This window comes from Leuciscus leuciscus (genome assembly GCF_965113295.1).
Source record: "Leuciscus leuciscus genome assembly, chromosome: 7".
Taxonomy (NCBI): Eukaryota; Metazoa; Chordata; class Actinopteri; order Cypriniformes; family Leuciscidae; genus Leuciscus; species Leuciscus leuciscus.
Genome location: NC_138731.1, coordinates 38,259,857 through 38,276,913, shown reverse-complemented (window position 1 = coordinate 38,276,913; position 17,057 = coordinate 38,259,857). Strand labels below are relative to the sequence as shown.

Sequence of the window (17,057 nt, the reverse complement as noted above, 5' to 3'; positions counted from 1 at the left end):
AATGTCTTTCACAGCTGTGAAGATCAAGAAGACACTGAAAAATCAAACAGTCACCGAAACCCAAGAGGCAGTCTTTAGTCTTGAACTCACCCATTTAGATGTGAAAGGATCCCAGTGGATCAAGAATGGAATAGAAATTGTCCCCAGTGACAAATATGAGATAACAGTAGATGGATTGGTTCACACCTTAAAGATCAAGAATTGCATCTCCCAAGATGAATCAGTCTATGGATTCAAACTTGGAAAACTCTCTGCTAATGCCAGACTGAATGTCGAAAGTAAGTTTAATATTTGGCTTAATCATAGAATTTGCACTATGAATTTGCAGAATTTGCCCCCAGATCCCCCCCCCCCCCCCCCCCCCAAAAAAAACCCCAAAACCAAATATGTTATTTAATTCTCTTGCAGCTGTTAAGATTGTGAAAAAGCCAAAAGATGTGACTTCCCTGGTGAATGGAACTGCCTCTTTTGAGCTGAGTTTATCCCACGATGACATACCTGTTAAATGGATGTTCAAAAACCAAGAACTGAAACCTAGTGCCAATATTCAGATAATGTCCGAAAGGAAAGCACATAAGTTGGTCATTCAAAATGTTGAAGAAAGCAGTGATGGAGAGTACACAGCTGTAGTTGGACATTTACAATGCAGCGCATATTTACATGTTGAATGTAAGTATAACATTTTAAGATTTATAGATTTTAAGTCACCAACCTAAACTTGTCTAGTGTCTTATACACACCACTAACTCCATACAATGACTGTTTCAGCTTTGAGAGTCACAAAGCCCCTGAAGAACATTGAAGTTCCAGAGACCCATGTGGCCACATTTGAGTGTGAAGTTTCACATTTCAATGTTCCATCCACCTGGCTGAAAAATGGAGTTGAGATTGAGATGAGTGAGAAGTTCAGGATTGTGGTGCAGGGCAAACTGCATCAGTTAAAGATCATGAATACCAGCAGAGATGATTCTGCCGAATACACATTTGTGTGTGGAAATGACAAAGTCTCTGCCACACTGATAGTTAGCCGTAAGTTATTTTTGATGTCATTGTTTTTGTAGTTGTTTTCTTTATTGCCTACCAGACATGTACTTACAATGGAAACAACAATTAGAATTGAGTCAAATATTTATTCCCTCTCCTTCAGCTGTCCTCATCACATCTATGCTCAAAGACCTGAATGCACAAGAAAAGGACACCATCACATTTGAGGTGACTGTCAACTATGAAGGCATCACCTACAAATGGCTGAAGAATGGAGTTGAAATCCGGTCCAGTGATAGATGCCAAACTCGCGCCAAACAGTTCACTCACTCCCTCACTATCCGAAATGTTCACTTTGGGGATGTTGGAGAGTACAAGTTTGTGGCCGGATCTGCTGAAACAGCCGCAAATCTTTTTGTTGAAGGTAATATTTACTTCATTATTCAGATTTTCTCATTATTTATTTTTGGCTAATTCTGATCAAGTGTTTTTTTTCATGATCAATTTAAGCTCGTGTCATCGAGTTCACCAAGCACATCAAGGACATTAAAGTTACTGAGAAGAAGAAGGCCATTTTTGAATGCGAACTCTCTGAGCCCAATGTCCAAGTAACATGGATGAAAGATGGTCAGGAACTTGAAATATCTGAAAGGTACTCAATATAATGGTTTTCCACATACATGCACGATTTTGCTCTTTGACATTAATAATCTGTCTTTATTAAGTTAATGTCCTGATGGAGATATCATCTTCACCATTTAGGTTCAAAGTTTCCACAGAGAGACACATGCATCGTCTTATGATCCAAACTGTGCGCATGTCTGATGCCGGAGAGTACACTGTGGTTGCTGGATCAAGTGTATCGAAGGCCAACCTCATAGTTGAGGGCAAGGATGTGCGTATAAGTGAACCTGCCGAGAAAGAAATCACTGTAAGTACCAAGCTGTCATAAATAATATTTAAATTCTGACAGTGTTCAGTATATACATTTTGCATTCAATGTCTTTTTAATTGAAATTTTAATCCAGGTGCTTGAGAAACAACGATCTACATTTGAATTTGAAGTCAACGAGGATGACATTGAGGGACGCTGGCTGAGAAATGGAGTCGAGATCCAGTTTTCTGTAGATCAGCGCTTCAACTATGCCATTATTAGAAAAATTCATCGCCTGACAATCACAGAAACCTACAGAAGCGATGCCGGAGAATACACATTCATTGCTGGAAAGAACAGGAGTATTGTAACCCTACATGTCAATAGTGAGTTTGATCTCAAACTTATTCATAATGTTTCTCAGTTTGTTCTTGTTTGTCTCTGTGTATCTATTATTAATTCTTATACATTCTTGCATTGTTTAGTCCCTGAGCCTCCTCAGATAATCAGGCACTTGCAGCCCCTTTCTGTTGAGGCTGGCAAACCTGCACGCTTTTCTGTGGAGGTGACTGGAATTCCTCAGCCTCAGGTGTCCTGGTATAAGAACACTCAGGCCCTGTCTTCTGGGTTCAAGTGTAAGTTCCTGAGGGAGGGAAATGAGCACACATTGTTGCTCATTGAAGTCTTCCCAGAGGATGCAGCTCAGTACAACTGTGAAGCTAAGAATGACTATGGAGTAGCCACAAGTTCTGCGTCACTTAACGTGGAAGGTAAATACATTTTTTATTTTTTTTTAATTCACATGAATTATAGGTTCATAATTGACATATATTTGTAATATATTTGTATGTCTTTTAATCCTCAGTTCCAGAAGTTGTTTCCCCTGACACTGGAGCCCCACTGTCACCACCTGTGGTCATAACACCAATACGTAACACTTCTGCCAATGAAGGACAATCTGCGAGATTCCAGTGCCGTGTCTCAGGGGAAGGTAAGATCAGTAACTATAGGTCTGTTCCTAAACCTAGTGAGCTGCCTATTGGCATTTGCTTGTTTTTTGTTATCTCCCTAAGTGATTTGCAATGCTCTACATAGGCTGACACTCTGTGCACCATATAAATCTTTTCAGTTTATTTAATTATAGGTTCCGCAAAAGGAATGGCACAATACTGTAGTCATTAATAAAGCGTAGCTCTTATATATTGGCACAATATTGGCGCAGCTCTTATATATTGGCACATACAGTACGATCAAGTAAATTGTCATTTGTACCTTAATTTATGTTTGACGTTATGCGTATTCCTCTGATTTGCTCCTGTTTAGATCTGACAATTACTTGGTATTGCAAAGACAAGGAGATCAAGCAGTCTGATATATTCAGAGTGTCTCAGTTTGATGAAAACTGTCAGTTGGAGATCACCAGAGTGTATCCTGAGGATGAGGGCGAGTACACATGTGTTGCCCGTAACTCTGCAGGAATGGTCTCATGTTCTGCTGTACTGAAAGTGGACGGTGAGCAAAATTTTCTTACCAACCAAAAATTGAAAAAAAACAAAAAAAAAACAACTAATAATGGCTTCAATGATAATATGCTATTATTATCATTAGTCAATAATGCAATTGGTGGTGGTTTGTCTGTTAATTAGGGCTGTCAAAGCTAACATAGTATTTCTTAAAACTAATAAAAAATTTCAGAGCGAACTACACACACGTCACTGAGCACCCATTTATGAGTAATTGCATTAAGTCATTTGTATTCTGTCATTCATAAAAACATTAATTCGAAAACTTGCAAAGATCTGCATTTTTGCACATGTAAGATATATTACATACATAATGAGAAATAGTTACTGATTTGTTGCAGATTTGCATTTCAGTGTTTACATTTCTCGTACATTTTGATGAAATTTAAGAAGTCTAGAATCTGTTGCTTTTTTGTGAGTGAAATGAGTAAAATACACTTGTATAAATTTACTCTTGAGTGTTATCCACACAAATTGCTGAACCTCATGATTGCACACAGGCCTTTTTTTATTTCCTTAAAAAGGAACTGAATTCATTAAAGGTTTAGTTCACCCAAAAATGAAAATTCTGTCAGTAATTACTCACCCTCATGTTGTTCCAATCATGTAAGACTTTCGTTCATCTTCGGATCACAAATTAAGATATTTTTGATTAAATCTGAGAGCTATCTCACTCCTCCATAGGCTTCCAGAGGGACCGAAACTCGCCGGCCCAGAAAGTCAGTGAAGAAAATGTTGAAATAGTCCAAGTGACTACAGTGGCTCTACATTAAGTTTATCATGCGACGACAATACTTTTTGTGCGAAAAAAACAACAAAAATAACGACTTTATTCAACTATTAGTGTTCTTCAATGTGGGCCTCTGACGAGAGTTCACGGGAGCGCCACGACGCATGCGCGAGAACTGAGATTACGGCGTTCTTCTTCTACTACTACTTGTTACTGGCTGCTCACTCTTTAGGAGTATTATCGCCATCTACTGTACAAGATGACGTCCCGACATTGCCGGGAGCGCAAAACGGTCTGTTTACAAGCAGCTGAAGACGCGCGCTGTATGTAAAACTGTATTCGTAAATATGTCCGCAGATTTCGATGTAGATGAAGATGTAAAGCCATGAAGAACAGCTGATGGTGTAAATGTAATCAGTGCCAAGCGATGCTTACTGAGGCCATCCTTAAAAATATTTTGGTTTGCCGTAACAGCCAAAAAAAAAAAAAAAAAAAAAGGGGTCGGTTGGTCGGTCTATATTCTTTCGCAAGTTAACGCAAGTTTACAACCGGCAAGTCGTTTTTTTATCAACTTAAAAACTCAAAGTCCAAAAGGATAAAAAAATTATTAATTGGGTCGGTCCTAAATTGACAGGGTCGGTCGGGTTATGGCAAACAAGACTATTTTTAAGGATGGCCTGAACAGGAGAGCGTGTGCTGCATCGATTGGCACATACAGTTACATACATTACGAATACAGTTTTACAAAAGCAAAATAATATAATATTTGATGATTGATCGAAAATCGTATCTCTCCCCCCCAGTGGCGGTTCTAGACCACAGTAACTGGGGGGGCCAGGCAGGGGCCACTTGTGCTTTTAGGGGGCACACCTTTAACATTCATCTTAACCTATTTTCAGTATTATTTCAAGTCATTTTTCACCATGTCATGCATGACTGCAATCTCTAGAAAAAGCTAATAAATTATATTAGCTAAGCTAATAAAACAATTTCAATTCAAATGAATGTTTCATTATGTTTAATTGTAGTGTGATATAATGATCAATAATAACACATTTTTAGCATCTAAGCACATCTAGGCACTTTTTTACACCTGGGGTGGGTGATATGGCAATAATATCATATCACAATTTTTTTTTTTTTTTTGGAAAATCACGATTTTATCACGATTCTTATTTCATGTTGGTTTTACTATTTTGCATGTGACTGAGCATTACAGCCAAACTAATGTCCCTATTTTAAAAGCAAAGCCTTATAGGTAACAAAATATAGGTAACAAAATATAAAATAAAAAAGAATGGCAGACATTTAGGCCAAAGTGGCGAAAATAAAAATCTTTGTCACTATTTTCTTTGTTATAAAAATTAAGAACAGAGATACATATTACACATACACAACTTAATATACAAATGAAATAAACAGTGCTTTATTTTTTCAGCTATAGGTGTATTTAACAGTAGAATTGAAGAAAGTAATTAAATGAACAAATATGAAAATAAAACACAACAGACTTAAAGTTCTCAGTCAAGAGCAGTGAATGATTTCCTCTGTGTGTTTTGTTGTTTTATTAACATTAAAGGGATAGTTCTCCCCCAAAAAAGTCATAATTTACTCTCTTAAGTTGTTTTAAACCTGAATACGTTTCTTTCTTCTGTTGAAAATAAACGTTATTTGAAAGAATGTGAGTAACCAAACAGTTGATGTACCCCTGTGACTTCCATAGTATATTTTTTTCCTACTATGTATGGAAGTCAATGGGGACCAGCAACTGTTTGGTTTTGGGTGAACTATCTCTTTAAGGACAAGCGGCAGCATGTTTATTATTAGGGCTACTGTCTCTTTAAGAACAAGCGGCAGCATGTTTATTATTAGGGCTACTGTCTCTTTAAGAACTGCACGCGACGCGTCTAATATACACGCATATGACAAGCAGATTTTAATTAATTTTCTCTGTTTGCTTTCACTTTAGACATAACCAACTTTGTTTATGTAAACATTGTCTGTATTTGACAGTATTAGCGCAATATAAGACTCAAAAGATAACTTAGTCCAGTAACAGGCTTTTAGTGCATGTGCGCGTCGAGTGTACGCGCTCACTAAAGCGCATATTTGAACAGCGCATCAGCAGCGAATGACATGTTTAACCGGCAAGGCTTTAAAGCACATGCAAATAATGAACTTTTGTGAACTGCAGTGTCCCGTTCCTCTGCGTTAACATTTGATGTGAATATACGTCGTGCTGCAGTGTAGCCTATAGATGAAGGCACCGCAACTGATAAAATGCGCAGTTGTTTGGTGTGATTTTACGATTCCAAATTTAGGGGGGCCAGAGGGGGGGCCAAGCTTGGTGACACGGGGGCACTGGCCCCCCCGGCCCCCCCTCTAGAACCGCCACTGCTCCCCCCACATGCTCACCTGCAAGACGCTCCGACATTAAATTTCTCTGTAGGCTACTGTAGGCTTTTTGTAGAAAGCCTTTCTTTAAAGTGAATTTCGTTTTGTATTAATTGTAGCATGCAGGCAATATAATCAGGACACGGAGGCGCCCGCGCGCTCGTCTCTTAAATGAACCAAAACCGCAGACTGCGGTTGTGTTGCAGCATCTTCCATCTCTTGTAGTTCAATGTCTGTGTATTCTGGTTCAAATAAGTATGGTTGGTTAAAAAAAAAATCAAATCTTCATCTACATCGAAATCTGCGGACATATTTACGAATACAGTTTTACATACAGCGCGCGTCTTCAGCTGCTTGTAAACAGACCGTTTTGCGCTCCCGGCAATGTCGGGACGTCATCTTGTACAGTAGATGGCGATAATACTCCTAAGGAGTGAGCAGCCAGTAACAAGTAGTAGTAGAAGAAGAACGCCGTAATCTCAGTTCTCGCGCATGCGTCGTGGCGCTCCCGTGAACTCTCGTCAGAGGCCCACATTGAAGAACACTAATAGTTGAATAAAGTCGTTATTTTTGTTGTTTTTTTCGCACAAAAAGTATTGTCGTCGCATGATAAACTTAATGTAGAGCCACTGTAGTCACTTGGACTATTTCAACATTTTCTTCACTGACTTTCTGGGCCGGCGAGTTTCGGTCCCTCTGGAAGCCTATGGAGGAGTGAGATAGCTCTCAGATTTAATCAAAAATATCTTAATTTGTGATCCGAAGATGAACGAAAGTCTTACATGATTGGAACAACATGAGGGTGAGTAATTACTGACAGAATTTTCATTTTTGGGTGAACTAACCCTTTAATGCATTAACTACAAAAAGTATGAGATCCGTCACGCTTAAATTCGATTGACAGCCCTACTGTGATACAGAACAAGTTTGCCAGCCAAATATGAAAACAAAACAAATTTGGTACAGGGAAACAAAATTCAATGTGTGCACTATAGTGATTAGTTGAGGATAAATCAATACTTCCTTTCAGGACAAACACATATTATGGACTGTACATCCAAGTCTCAGTCAGAAGCCACTTCCAGCCTCTTCACAAGCATTAAGAGTGTTCAAAAGGATCCTATTGGCCAAAGGCCCACTTTTATTCAACCTATTGTGAGCTGTGTGGTGGCTCATGGAGAAGTGGCTAGATTTCATGCTCGTGTGTCTGGCATGCCAAAACCAGAGATAAGTTGGTTCCATAACCAACAGTCTATAAAGCCTACCAAAAATGTTGTCTTTCATTTTGATGAGATGACAAACACTGCTACGCTAATCATAGTTGATACTTTCTCTGAGCATGCTGGACAGTACACTTGCAAAGCAGTCAGTATCGCAGGAGAGGCAGCTTGCTCAGCCAGCCTTGCTGTAACTGAAGAAGGTAATTGAGATCAAAGTAGTTTATGGTTTTTGATTAACATATCACAATTCATTCACGTCATTTTCTTTTTAAGCCTTTCAACCAACCTCAAGAACCTCTCAATGAATTTCCCGATCACGTTTTCACAATTTCACTTTATGAAACCTTATCAATGCTTCTGAAGAAGTTGTATCATACAGTGCTCTCTTGATGTTGTGCTGGCAATGCATGCTTTTGCAAACTCCCATGTTTCAACTCCTTTTAACATTTTCACATTTGTTTCACATGCAGATAAACCAATTTTTTGTCCTTATTAAATTATTGCAATGGTGATCTTTTCTTTGGATATTCATGTTATAGGTGACATATTTGGCTAATTGTTTGTTATTCATCAATTCAAATGACTCTATTTTACAGTTACAAAAGTACGTGAGGAGATAGAAGCAAAAATTGAGGAAGAGGTCAAAGGTAGGATCATTTTACAGTATTTATTTTGTTAATAATGATGTCTCTCTCTGTAAAACTATTGAATTTAACATTTCCGAGCATATTGTATTGCATGCAAACAAATCCTCTTTTATAAGAACAACTTTCATATGTCACTGTTGGATATGTGTATGGTTGAAATCAAGTGTTTCTGGATAGCAAGCAATTTGATTGGTAAAATGCTTGCTGTGAAGCACTTTTGCAAAGTTTTGCATCTGTCTTCCCCTTGAAAAGCATGAAGGATATGGTACTTCTTGGTTGTTTCTAGAAATAAAAGGTGCAGGATGTTTGTCCTTTAAAAGTTCCAGACCACAGGAAATTACATTTTAAAAGATATGGAAGTAGCCACATCTTTTATTTGCTTCATACGTTTCTTGCATCTGGAACACCTTCCTGCAAATATTTCTTAGACTGGCTTGCAGATAGCGGTATGTGATTAATGTTGTTTGCTTTTTAAAATAACATGGTTATACCTGTAAACTATATTAGTTCGAATAAACGCCTTCTCAAAGAAGTCTAGAGCTGTTTAATGACCACACTCTTTTTTATCAATAGAGAGTGATGTTTCTCTATATGTATGAAAGATTTTCGTCATTCTAAGGATTAGAAAGGGCGTTTATTCATCATTCTGCAAGTCAGGTAAGGAATATTTTAGGATATATATCCACCAACTTAAATATACAAGAGGCTCTTTTGCGAACCAGATCAGTATTATTTGGATACGTGTTAATGCTTTGAAAATAAATTTATGCTTTGAAGAACTGTCCACAGAAGAAGGAACAAAACATCAAGTGATTTTCGTGTCAGAATCTTTAATAAAGACTCAAGTCTTGCGTTTATTCGAACAAATATGGTGAGTGAATTTGTTTTTTATGGCTTTGTGACTTGATGCATGCTTTAATATATCTATTAATATTCTATTTGAAATATATTTCATTTTCTTTAGCAAACTGGGCATTTTGTTGAAATTTGTCTCCCTTTTTTCCAGAGTTGTTTTATAATGAAGGAGCTGAACACATGGAAAAAGGAGGACTGCAGCATGGTGCATTTTCAGACCCAGAAGAAAGTTTAGATCAAGGTCTTGTAGCCCCATCTGAAAACTGTAAACCCTCCTTCACCAAAAAGCTGAAATTTCAATCTGTTGTGGAGGGTGACACTGCATCTTTTAGGTGCAAGGTAGTTGCAATGCCACCTCCAACGATATTGTGGTTTCATAATAATAGACAGATACAGAAGGAGCACCATCGTAAAATATATACAGTGAGTAAAATGCATATGCATGCAACCAGTTTAACAATTAAAGAGATTAAGGAAAAAGATTCAGGCAGTTACAAAGTCATGGCAATTAACACTGAAGGCTCTGCTGAAACCACAGCATCACTTCTTGTATCACTGAGGGAAGAGCAAGATGTATCTTATTTCTGCTATTCTAGATCCTCAAACAAAGCCCACTCAAGCTCAGATTCATTAGCTGATTCAACAAAAGAAAGAAAATTTAGAGTAGATCTAAGATGTGTTGGCTCTCCTTTTGATAAAACGAGCAAAGGGCAAACAAAGGGGCGTCATAGATCAAAAAGCACTCTGTTCCGCACAATGTATTTTAGAACTTCATCCCCATCAAGAACACCAGACAAAGACAGCAAGTTTGAGACTGCATCCGAACGTGCACGCTCTCCAACTCCGATGTACGAGAGATACGAGAGGTTCAGTGATCGATACAGTGATATATACTGTGACAGATTCACCGGTCGTGACCGATACAGTGATAGGTTTAGTGATAAATTCAGTGACCGGTGTAGTGATAGGTACAGTGACAGATTTAGTGACACAGACAGCCTTCATGGAGAGGTTAAAGCAAAACTTAGTCTCTTACAAAAGGCTGTCAAAAAGAAAAAGAGACTTTCAATATCTACAATGTCCTCTTCTGAGTTTGAGGTGGAATCGGTTACAAGTGAGCCTTGTTACACAGATTATGTTGAGAGACTCAGAGTAAAGCCATCTACTTTGCCCGAAATTCAACATGTTGTTCGGCCTGGTGAGCAAGCTGAAAGTGGTAGATGTTCAGCAGAATATCAGAGCAGACTGGAGAGAATTACTGGACTCGGCTCCCAATCAAAAGAACGAAGAGTCAGACACTCCTTTGAACCTCAGTCAAGATCTAGGGCACTGCGAATTATGAAGGGTGAACTTCCTCTAGAGGAAACTTTAAGAAAAGACATTCAAGCTGAAGTATCTGATGCACGGATGGATCAAGAGATCACATCTAAAGAGGAGTCAGAAAAGGATATAGAATATGATATTTTAGATCACAAAGATGATGCAAGCCTGAGTCAGTGGGATGAAGAGGCACAGACCAAGGCAAAAGAACCATTTGTGTTGCAGTGGTTAGAGGCAGGACAAGCTTCTAAACAAGCAAGCAATACAAAGGAGATAAGCGCATCACATGAAGAATCACAAGAAAAAGAGTCATTAAGAGCCAAGGCAGTAAAGCCAATGAAAGAAATATTTTTTGGTGATGTAGTTAAAACAGTTCCTGTACAGAAATTAGAACAGAGAGCTATGTCAGTGGAGAACATCCTTGAGAAAAACCTTGAGAGTGAGTGCTTAGAAAGTGAAGATCAGTTCTTAGCTCAGCGCATTCGAAAATGGCAACAGGATGTGCAGTGGAATGAAGAACCACAGGTCAAGGCAAAGGAACCATTTGGGTTACAGTGGTTAGAGACAGGAGAAGCTTCCAATCAAGTAAACAGTCCAAAGGAGATCATCCCTTCACATGAGAAGCAAGCAGACAAAGAGTATTTAAGGACAAAGGCAGTGAAGTTAAAGGAAGAAAAAATTATTGCTGATGATAGTCTGCAACATGAAAGTAAAAAGGCTCCTGTACAGAAATTAGAAAATAGAGCTATGTCTATGGAGAACATCATTGAGAAAAACTTGGAGGGTGATCACATAGAAAGTGAAGATCAGTTCTTAGCTCAGCGCACACAAAAATGGCAACAAGATGTGCAGGTTGATCAGACAGAGTCTGTTGCTCCCCGAAAGTCAGAACAAAAAGGCTCTTATTCTCATGAATCTTTTGGCAAAGTTCAGAAAGAAGCAGCAGAATCAGCTTTAAAAACTCAAAGGGAATCCACATTTACAAAGACTTCAAGATCTTCATTTAAAGAAAAACATTTACATGAATGCTCAGGTGAGAGTGAGTTGCACTTATCGCGAGAAAGAATAAATGAGTTAAAAAGTGAGAGCGATCAAGTGAGTGAAAAAGAGGCACTAACTCAACGTATAATGAAATGGCAACAAGATGTTTTGACTGAGCAAGAACAGGCTGTTGAACTTGATCCTGATTGGGGTGGTGTTACTGAGAGTGCTTTAGAAAACACTCTCAGTAAAACCACACATAAAGATGCTGAATTGGAAAATGTGAATAAGGTGTCACCACAGAGAACAGCAAAAGAGAGGTTCTTTAGTGATGTTTCTTCTCACTCCTATGTAACTGATAGGTCTAAAACACAAAAGCAAATGATTTCTGAGGCTGATAGTGAGAAGTTAAGGACTGAAAGTGACTATTTTGTCAGTGAGGAGGAGGCTCTAGCAAAGCGGATTAAAAAATGGCAACAAGATGTTCCAATTGAGCAAGAAGAAAGTGTTGAATTAGAATCTAATTGGGCCATTGCAGAGCATGTGCAGTCTTCTGTTGTATTACCTGAGACAACGTTGATGTCCACAGCTTTGCCAACAGAAAAAGTTATTTTGTATACAAAGCCTGAAGAGTTTATGCCTGATAAAATAGGTACAGATGTGACTGTAGGAATTGAAAGACAATATTTGGGTTATGAGGATGTAGTTCAGCAGCATCATGGTGATGTAAAAGTTGTGACAATGTCGAGACATGAACCTGATGTAATAGAGCAACAGAAAACTCTATCAAAACGAGAAATCCCCAGTGTTTCTCCCATTGCAGAGAAAATGTCTATGAGTGTAGTAAAACCACGAGCACCTGTCTTTGTGATGATATTAAAGCCAGAGATTGAGGTAAAGAGAGGTGAAATGACTGAAATCAGTTGCCAATTCCAGGGAGATCCCCAGCCATCTGTTTCATGGCTTAAAGATGGACATCTTATAATGAGAGACCCTGATTTTGACGTTCGTACCAAAGCAAATTCATCAACACTGATCATTTATTATCCAACCATTGACCATCAAGGTGTGTTTACTTGTAATATTGCTAACAAACATGGAAAAGCAAGTACATGTTGCATATTGAAAGTAACTGAAGATGTTCTGTTAAAGACAGAGATAGGGCCTCCTCAAGAATTTAAAGTAACAGATGAGTCAGTGTTCACTGAAGAAGAAATGATAGAGGAAGAACTTAAGTCCCTAATGAAACCTGTGATAGACAGCAAATACACATTGCAGGTACCCCAGGCAGTTATGCTCATGCCACAAACTTCATCTTCATCTATTCACTCCTCACCAGTTGAGATCAGAATAACTGCTCCAACTCCAGTGCTAGAGATGTTCGATGAGGCTAAAGACACATTTGAGCCTGTTGAGCAAACCTCAGAATCTCCAGTTGATGATGGCACCTCTCAAACAGTGAAGCATAAGTTCACATTTTCCTTTGATGATGGTCGTGAGGCTCCCCACGTTTTCAGAGAACTAGATAACATTAGTGTTTCAGAGGGACAGACTGCTATACTTGAGTGCATCATAATTGGTGAACCAACACCTGAAGCCACCTGGTTCCATGATGACATTTTCCTTGATCTTAATAACAGTAAATATAGATTTCAGGTACAAGACAAAAGTTATAGACTATTCATTGACAATTTCACATGTCTTGATGCTGGAACATATAGATGTATTGCATCTAACAAACTTGGGCAGGTTGAAAGTGTTGCTGATGTGTCTTTTGATTCTGCAACTCTGGACTCTGGATTTTCATCCATTGCCGTAACAGAAATGGATAACCAAACAAGATCTCTTGGCTTATCTTTAGAAATCACCAAAGTTCAAACAAAGACTTTATCAAGTTCTTCCACACCATCCCAAGATATTACTCTTACAAGTGAGGACATTCTTAATTATGACTGTTCAGTCAAACCTGCTGAATTTCATGATATTATCAAAACGGATTACCCACAGCCAGATGCTCCCAAACTTAAGCGCATTAAGAAACCAGCTTCAGAAATGCCTGTAATAACAGGCTGTGGTTTGCAGTCGTCTGGGGCAGAGGTTAAAGTATCAAAATTAAAACAAGCATTTGAAACACCAACATCTTTTGTAGATGAGCCCGATGAGCCAACAGCACAATCAAAGGGTGAGGCCTCTTTTCCTGTTGAAGATATTCCAGAGTTTGCTCTCGAACCTGGGCAATATGAAAAAGAACAAATAACTTCAATTCTCTCCAGTGAGGACAGGATGCAATATCCTACTTTGACTGCAGCTAAGACCTTCCCCTTAAGAGCTCCAACAGATGTTACAGAGGCAGTTCTGGACAACACAGAAAACACTATAGAAGAAAAGTCAGATGTGAGAATGTCTTCTATAGAATCAAAGTTATTTGACTTGCAGCATTTTGTATCCTTGGCCAATGTTACCGAGGTTCAGCAATCACCTACTTTAATCAGACCCCAGGCTAGATTACCAGAAAAAAATAACCCAAAAGACAGTTCTGTTAGCCCTAAAACAGTTTTGGATAGCACAGTTGAGCAAAGAATTATAAAGGAGGAGGCATGCGTTAGGCAAAGTGAAATTGATAACTCTGCTCAAGAACTCATGTTAGAAACCAAGGTACAGTCCGCTGAAATAACTGAACCCGTAAAAATGGGTACTATTAGTGTTCGAAGAGCAGAAGTTGAGGACATGCCACAAGATAACGTCAGTCCAGTTGATATAAAACATGATAGGATGGAAGCCTCAGATATAACAAAACTTCTTATTGTAAAACCCAAAATTGAGGTTGACAGAGTATTGCAATCTGACTCCACAGATTACCCTTTGTCAGAGTACCCCCCACAGAGACAGCAACCACAACAGAACAAATCTGCTAGGCTAGGGGCGGTTGGTGTTCCCAAACTTGAGGAAGAAGAAGTAACTTTTAGTGCTGTTTATGACTACTATAACCAACCAACTGATTGGGGAAGGCCTTTATCGCCAGAGTCAGAAATGTCTATTGAAGTTGGTAGCACATTCAGTGAGGAGATGGCAGAAATAGAACGGTTCTACACACCAGCTTCATCCACTGAAATTTCTCAAATTCAAAAGTCACCAGAATCTTTCCATACCCCCTCAGAGACTCCAGGGGGTGTCATGACACCTCCTGAGTATCCGTTTCCCCCTGTGGAACATAACAGACTCTCAAGTAGCTCTAGTGAAGGTTTTTATTCCCCGGCTAAGTTTCTCAGTTCTCCAGATGATGAGGGTATTGAAACAACTCCCCCTGTGTTTACTATCGATGAGTGTATGATTCTTCCAGAGGGACGTGGTTCACTAGGCTTGGGGACACTTCAGGAAAAGGTTCAGGGAATTCCTCCAGCTTTCCTTAAGCCACTTACAAAAAGAAGAGTTTTTGAGGGCGATTCCTTACAGTTCTGTGCTGAAGTATTTGGACTACCCACTCCAGAAGTGAAATGGTTTAGAAACAAAACTGAGCTCGAAGCAGATGAGAGGACTATTATTGAAAGAGATGGTGATAACATTGCCCTGGAAATTAGGAATATCACAAAAGCTGACCAAGGGGAATATATCTGTGAGGCTCTTAATTATGTTGGTGAGGCAAAAAGTGTTGCTTTGGTTCTTGTTATATCTCAGGAAGCAAGGCAAATGCTACCCCCTCCTGCTGTTACCCATCAGCATGTCATTGAGTTTGATGTTGAGGAGGATGAGGATCTGTCAAGGTCTCCCTCTCCTCAAGAAATCTTGTTGGAGGTTGAGTTAGATGAGAATGAGGTGAAAGAGTTTGAAAAACAGGTAAAGATTGTTACCATTCCAGAGTATACAGCTGATAACAAAAGTATGATCATATCCCTTGATGTTCTTCCAAGCATGTTTGAGGAAGGGACTGTGGATTTCATAACTCAAGAAAGTGATGATTTAAAAATAGCTTTTGAAGTTACAGAAATGCCGCCACGTTTTATAAACCCTATTTATGACATTGAAACTGTTGAAAACACAAATGTAATGTTTGAATGTTCTTTAATGGGTATTCCCTCGCCAATAGTGTCATGGTACAAAGGCAATATGAAGATTCCTATGGATAAGAAAAAATACATCTGTAGCTCAGATAGTGATAATCATTTTCTGAAGATTCTCAAAGCCAACATACATGACAGTGGCATATATACATGCAGAGCTATTAATGTTGTTGGTGAAACACTTTGCAGGGCGTCACTTACGGTTATGAATCCACAGTCATTCTCAGGCAAGACAAGGGGAAGAGAACTAACTGCAGTTTCTCTTGGCAGTGCAAAAGTTCATCCTCAGAAGTTTGACTTGGTTGTTGGAAATTCATCATTTGATGGAGAACAGACATCAGAGATAGAGCTTGAATTTGAGTTCCAACAGGAATTTGATGAGTCTCAGAAAGCTGTCAGACTGGTTGCTATTACTGATAATGAGATAAGTGATCAAGGAGAGAAATATGTTAGTATTAATTTCGATGTCTTTGCAGAACCCTCAAAAGATGATAAAATAGAATTCAAAGGCAAATCAACAAACTCTTGTAGTTTTGAGTTTCAGGTCACTGAAATTCCCCCAAAATGTATAATCCCACTACAAAATGTAACTGCAGCTGTAGGTACACCTGTGATTCTTCAGTGCTTAGTGAGCGGCAAACCAAATCCTACAGCAGAGTGGTTCAAAGATGGTGCTCCGGTAAAAAATGCTAGATATATTATCCAGGAGAAAGCATCAGGACATTTCAATTTGCTTATAACAAATGTAACTCACAGTGATGCTGGTGAATTCAAATGTATTATCCAAAACAAAGCTGGTTACACTGAAACAAGTTCGTTGTTAAAAGTGTTTTAATTTGACTGCAGTTTAAAGTGCTGTTTATGAAACAATGTCAGGCAGGTTTGTTGTTTTGTTTACTTTGAACACATACAAATTTTTTATGTTTTACAATTGTAAATTATTGTGAAATTATGTATAGAAACGTTTGCTCAATCTGCATTCAAAATTATTATTCGGTGGTATATATTTTAATGGTTGATCCACAATTTATTGAAAAGACCTGAAATTATCCTCAATTTCTCTTCAGTAACTCACATTGGTTTTACACTTTGGGGGACAGTTTTAGTTTTTTCCCTTTTGGATGCTGTACTTGGACTTTGTTTTTGGTGGTGAAAAGACACATTTTATAATGAAATATTGTACCTTTGCTTATGTCTGCCAACAGCTTGGGTGAGATTTTCAAGCACAGTTTTGAAAGATCTAATTGAATTTCTTGATAACGCATGTCCAGTCTAATAGATTTAAAATGTTGACAGTTTTTTGTTTTATTTCAAATTGCATGAATATTATTTCCCCCTTTTGTGATTTTCTTTCTTCCTTAATGTTAACAGTGTGATCAGAAAAAAAGGTAAGGAAAAATTGTTGAAATAGTTTTAATTATGTCTGGAGAGACTAGATTTTCCTTGCTCAAGTTCATCATTTATAGTATAA

The 17,057-nt window shown here is 38.4% G+C and overlaps 1 protein-coding gene across 1 annotated transcript in view; it reads left to right on the top strand.

Annotated features, from left to right (window-relative positions):
• Positions 1-17,057, top strand: part of ttn.2 (titin, tandem duplicate 2) — a 174,752-nt gene that overhangs the window by 25,258 nt on the left and 132,437 nt on the right. The window contains exons 31-42 of the mRNA XM_082176625.1: positions 15-278; positions 409-669; positions 769-1,029; positions 1,148-1,408; positions 1,495-1,636; positions 1,747-1,915; positions 2,013-2,244; positions 2,344-2,628; positions 2,724-2,849; positions 3,182-3,370; positions 7,536-7,925; positions 8,322-8,372. Of these exons, the coding sequence (XP_082032751.1) occupies positions 15-278; positions 409-669; positions 769-1,029; positions 1,148-1,408; positions 1,495-1,636; positions 1,747-1,915; positions 2,013-2,244; positions 2,344-2,628; positions 2,724-2,849; positions 3,182-3,370; positions 7,536-7,925; positions 8,322-8,372 (2,631 nt within the window). The remainder of the gene's footprint in view (positions 1-14; positions 279-408; positions 670-768; positions 1,030-1,147; positions 1,409-1,494; positions 1,637-1,746; positions 1,916-2,012; positions 2,245-2,343; positions 2,629-2,723; positions 2,850-3,181; positions 3,371-7,535; positions 7,926-8,321; positions 8,373-17,057) is intronic.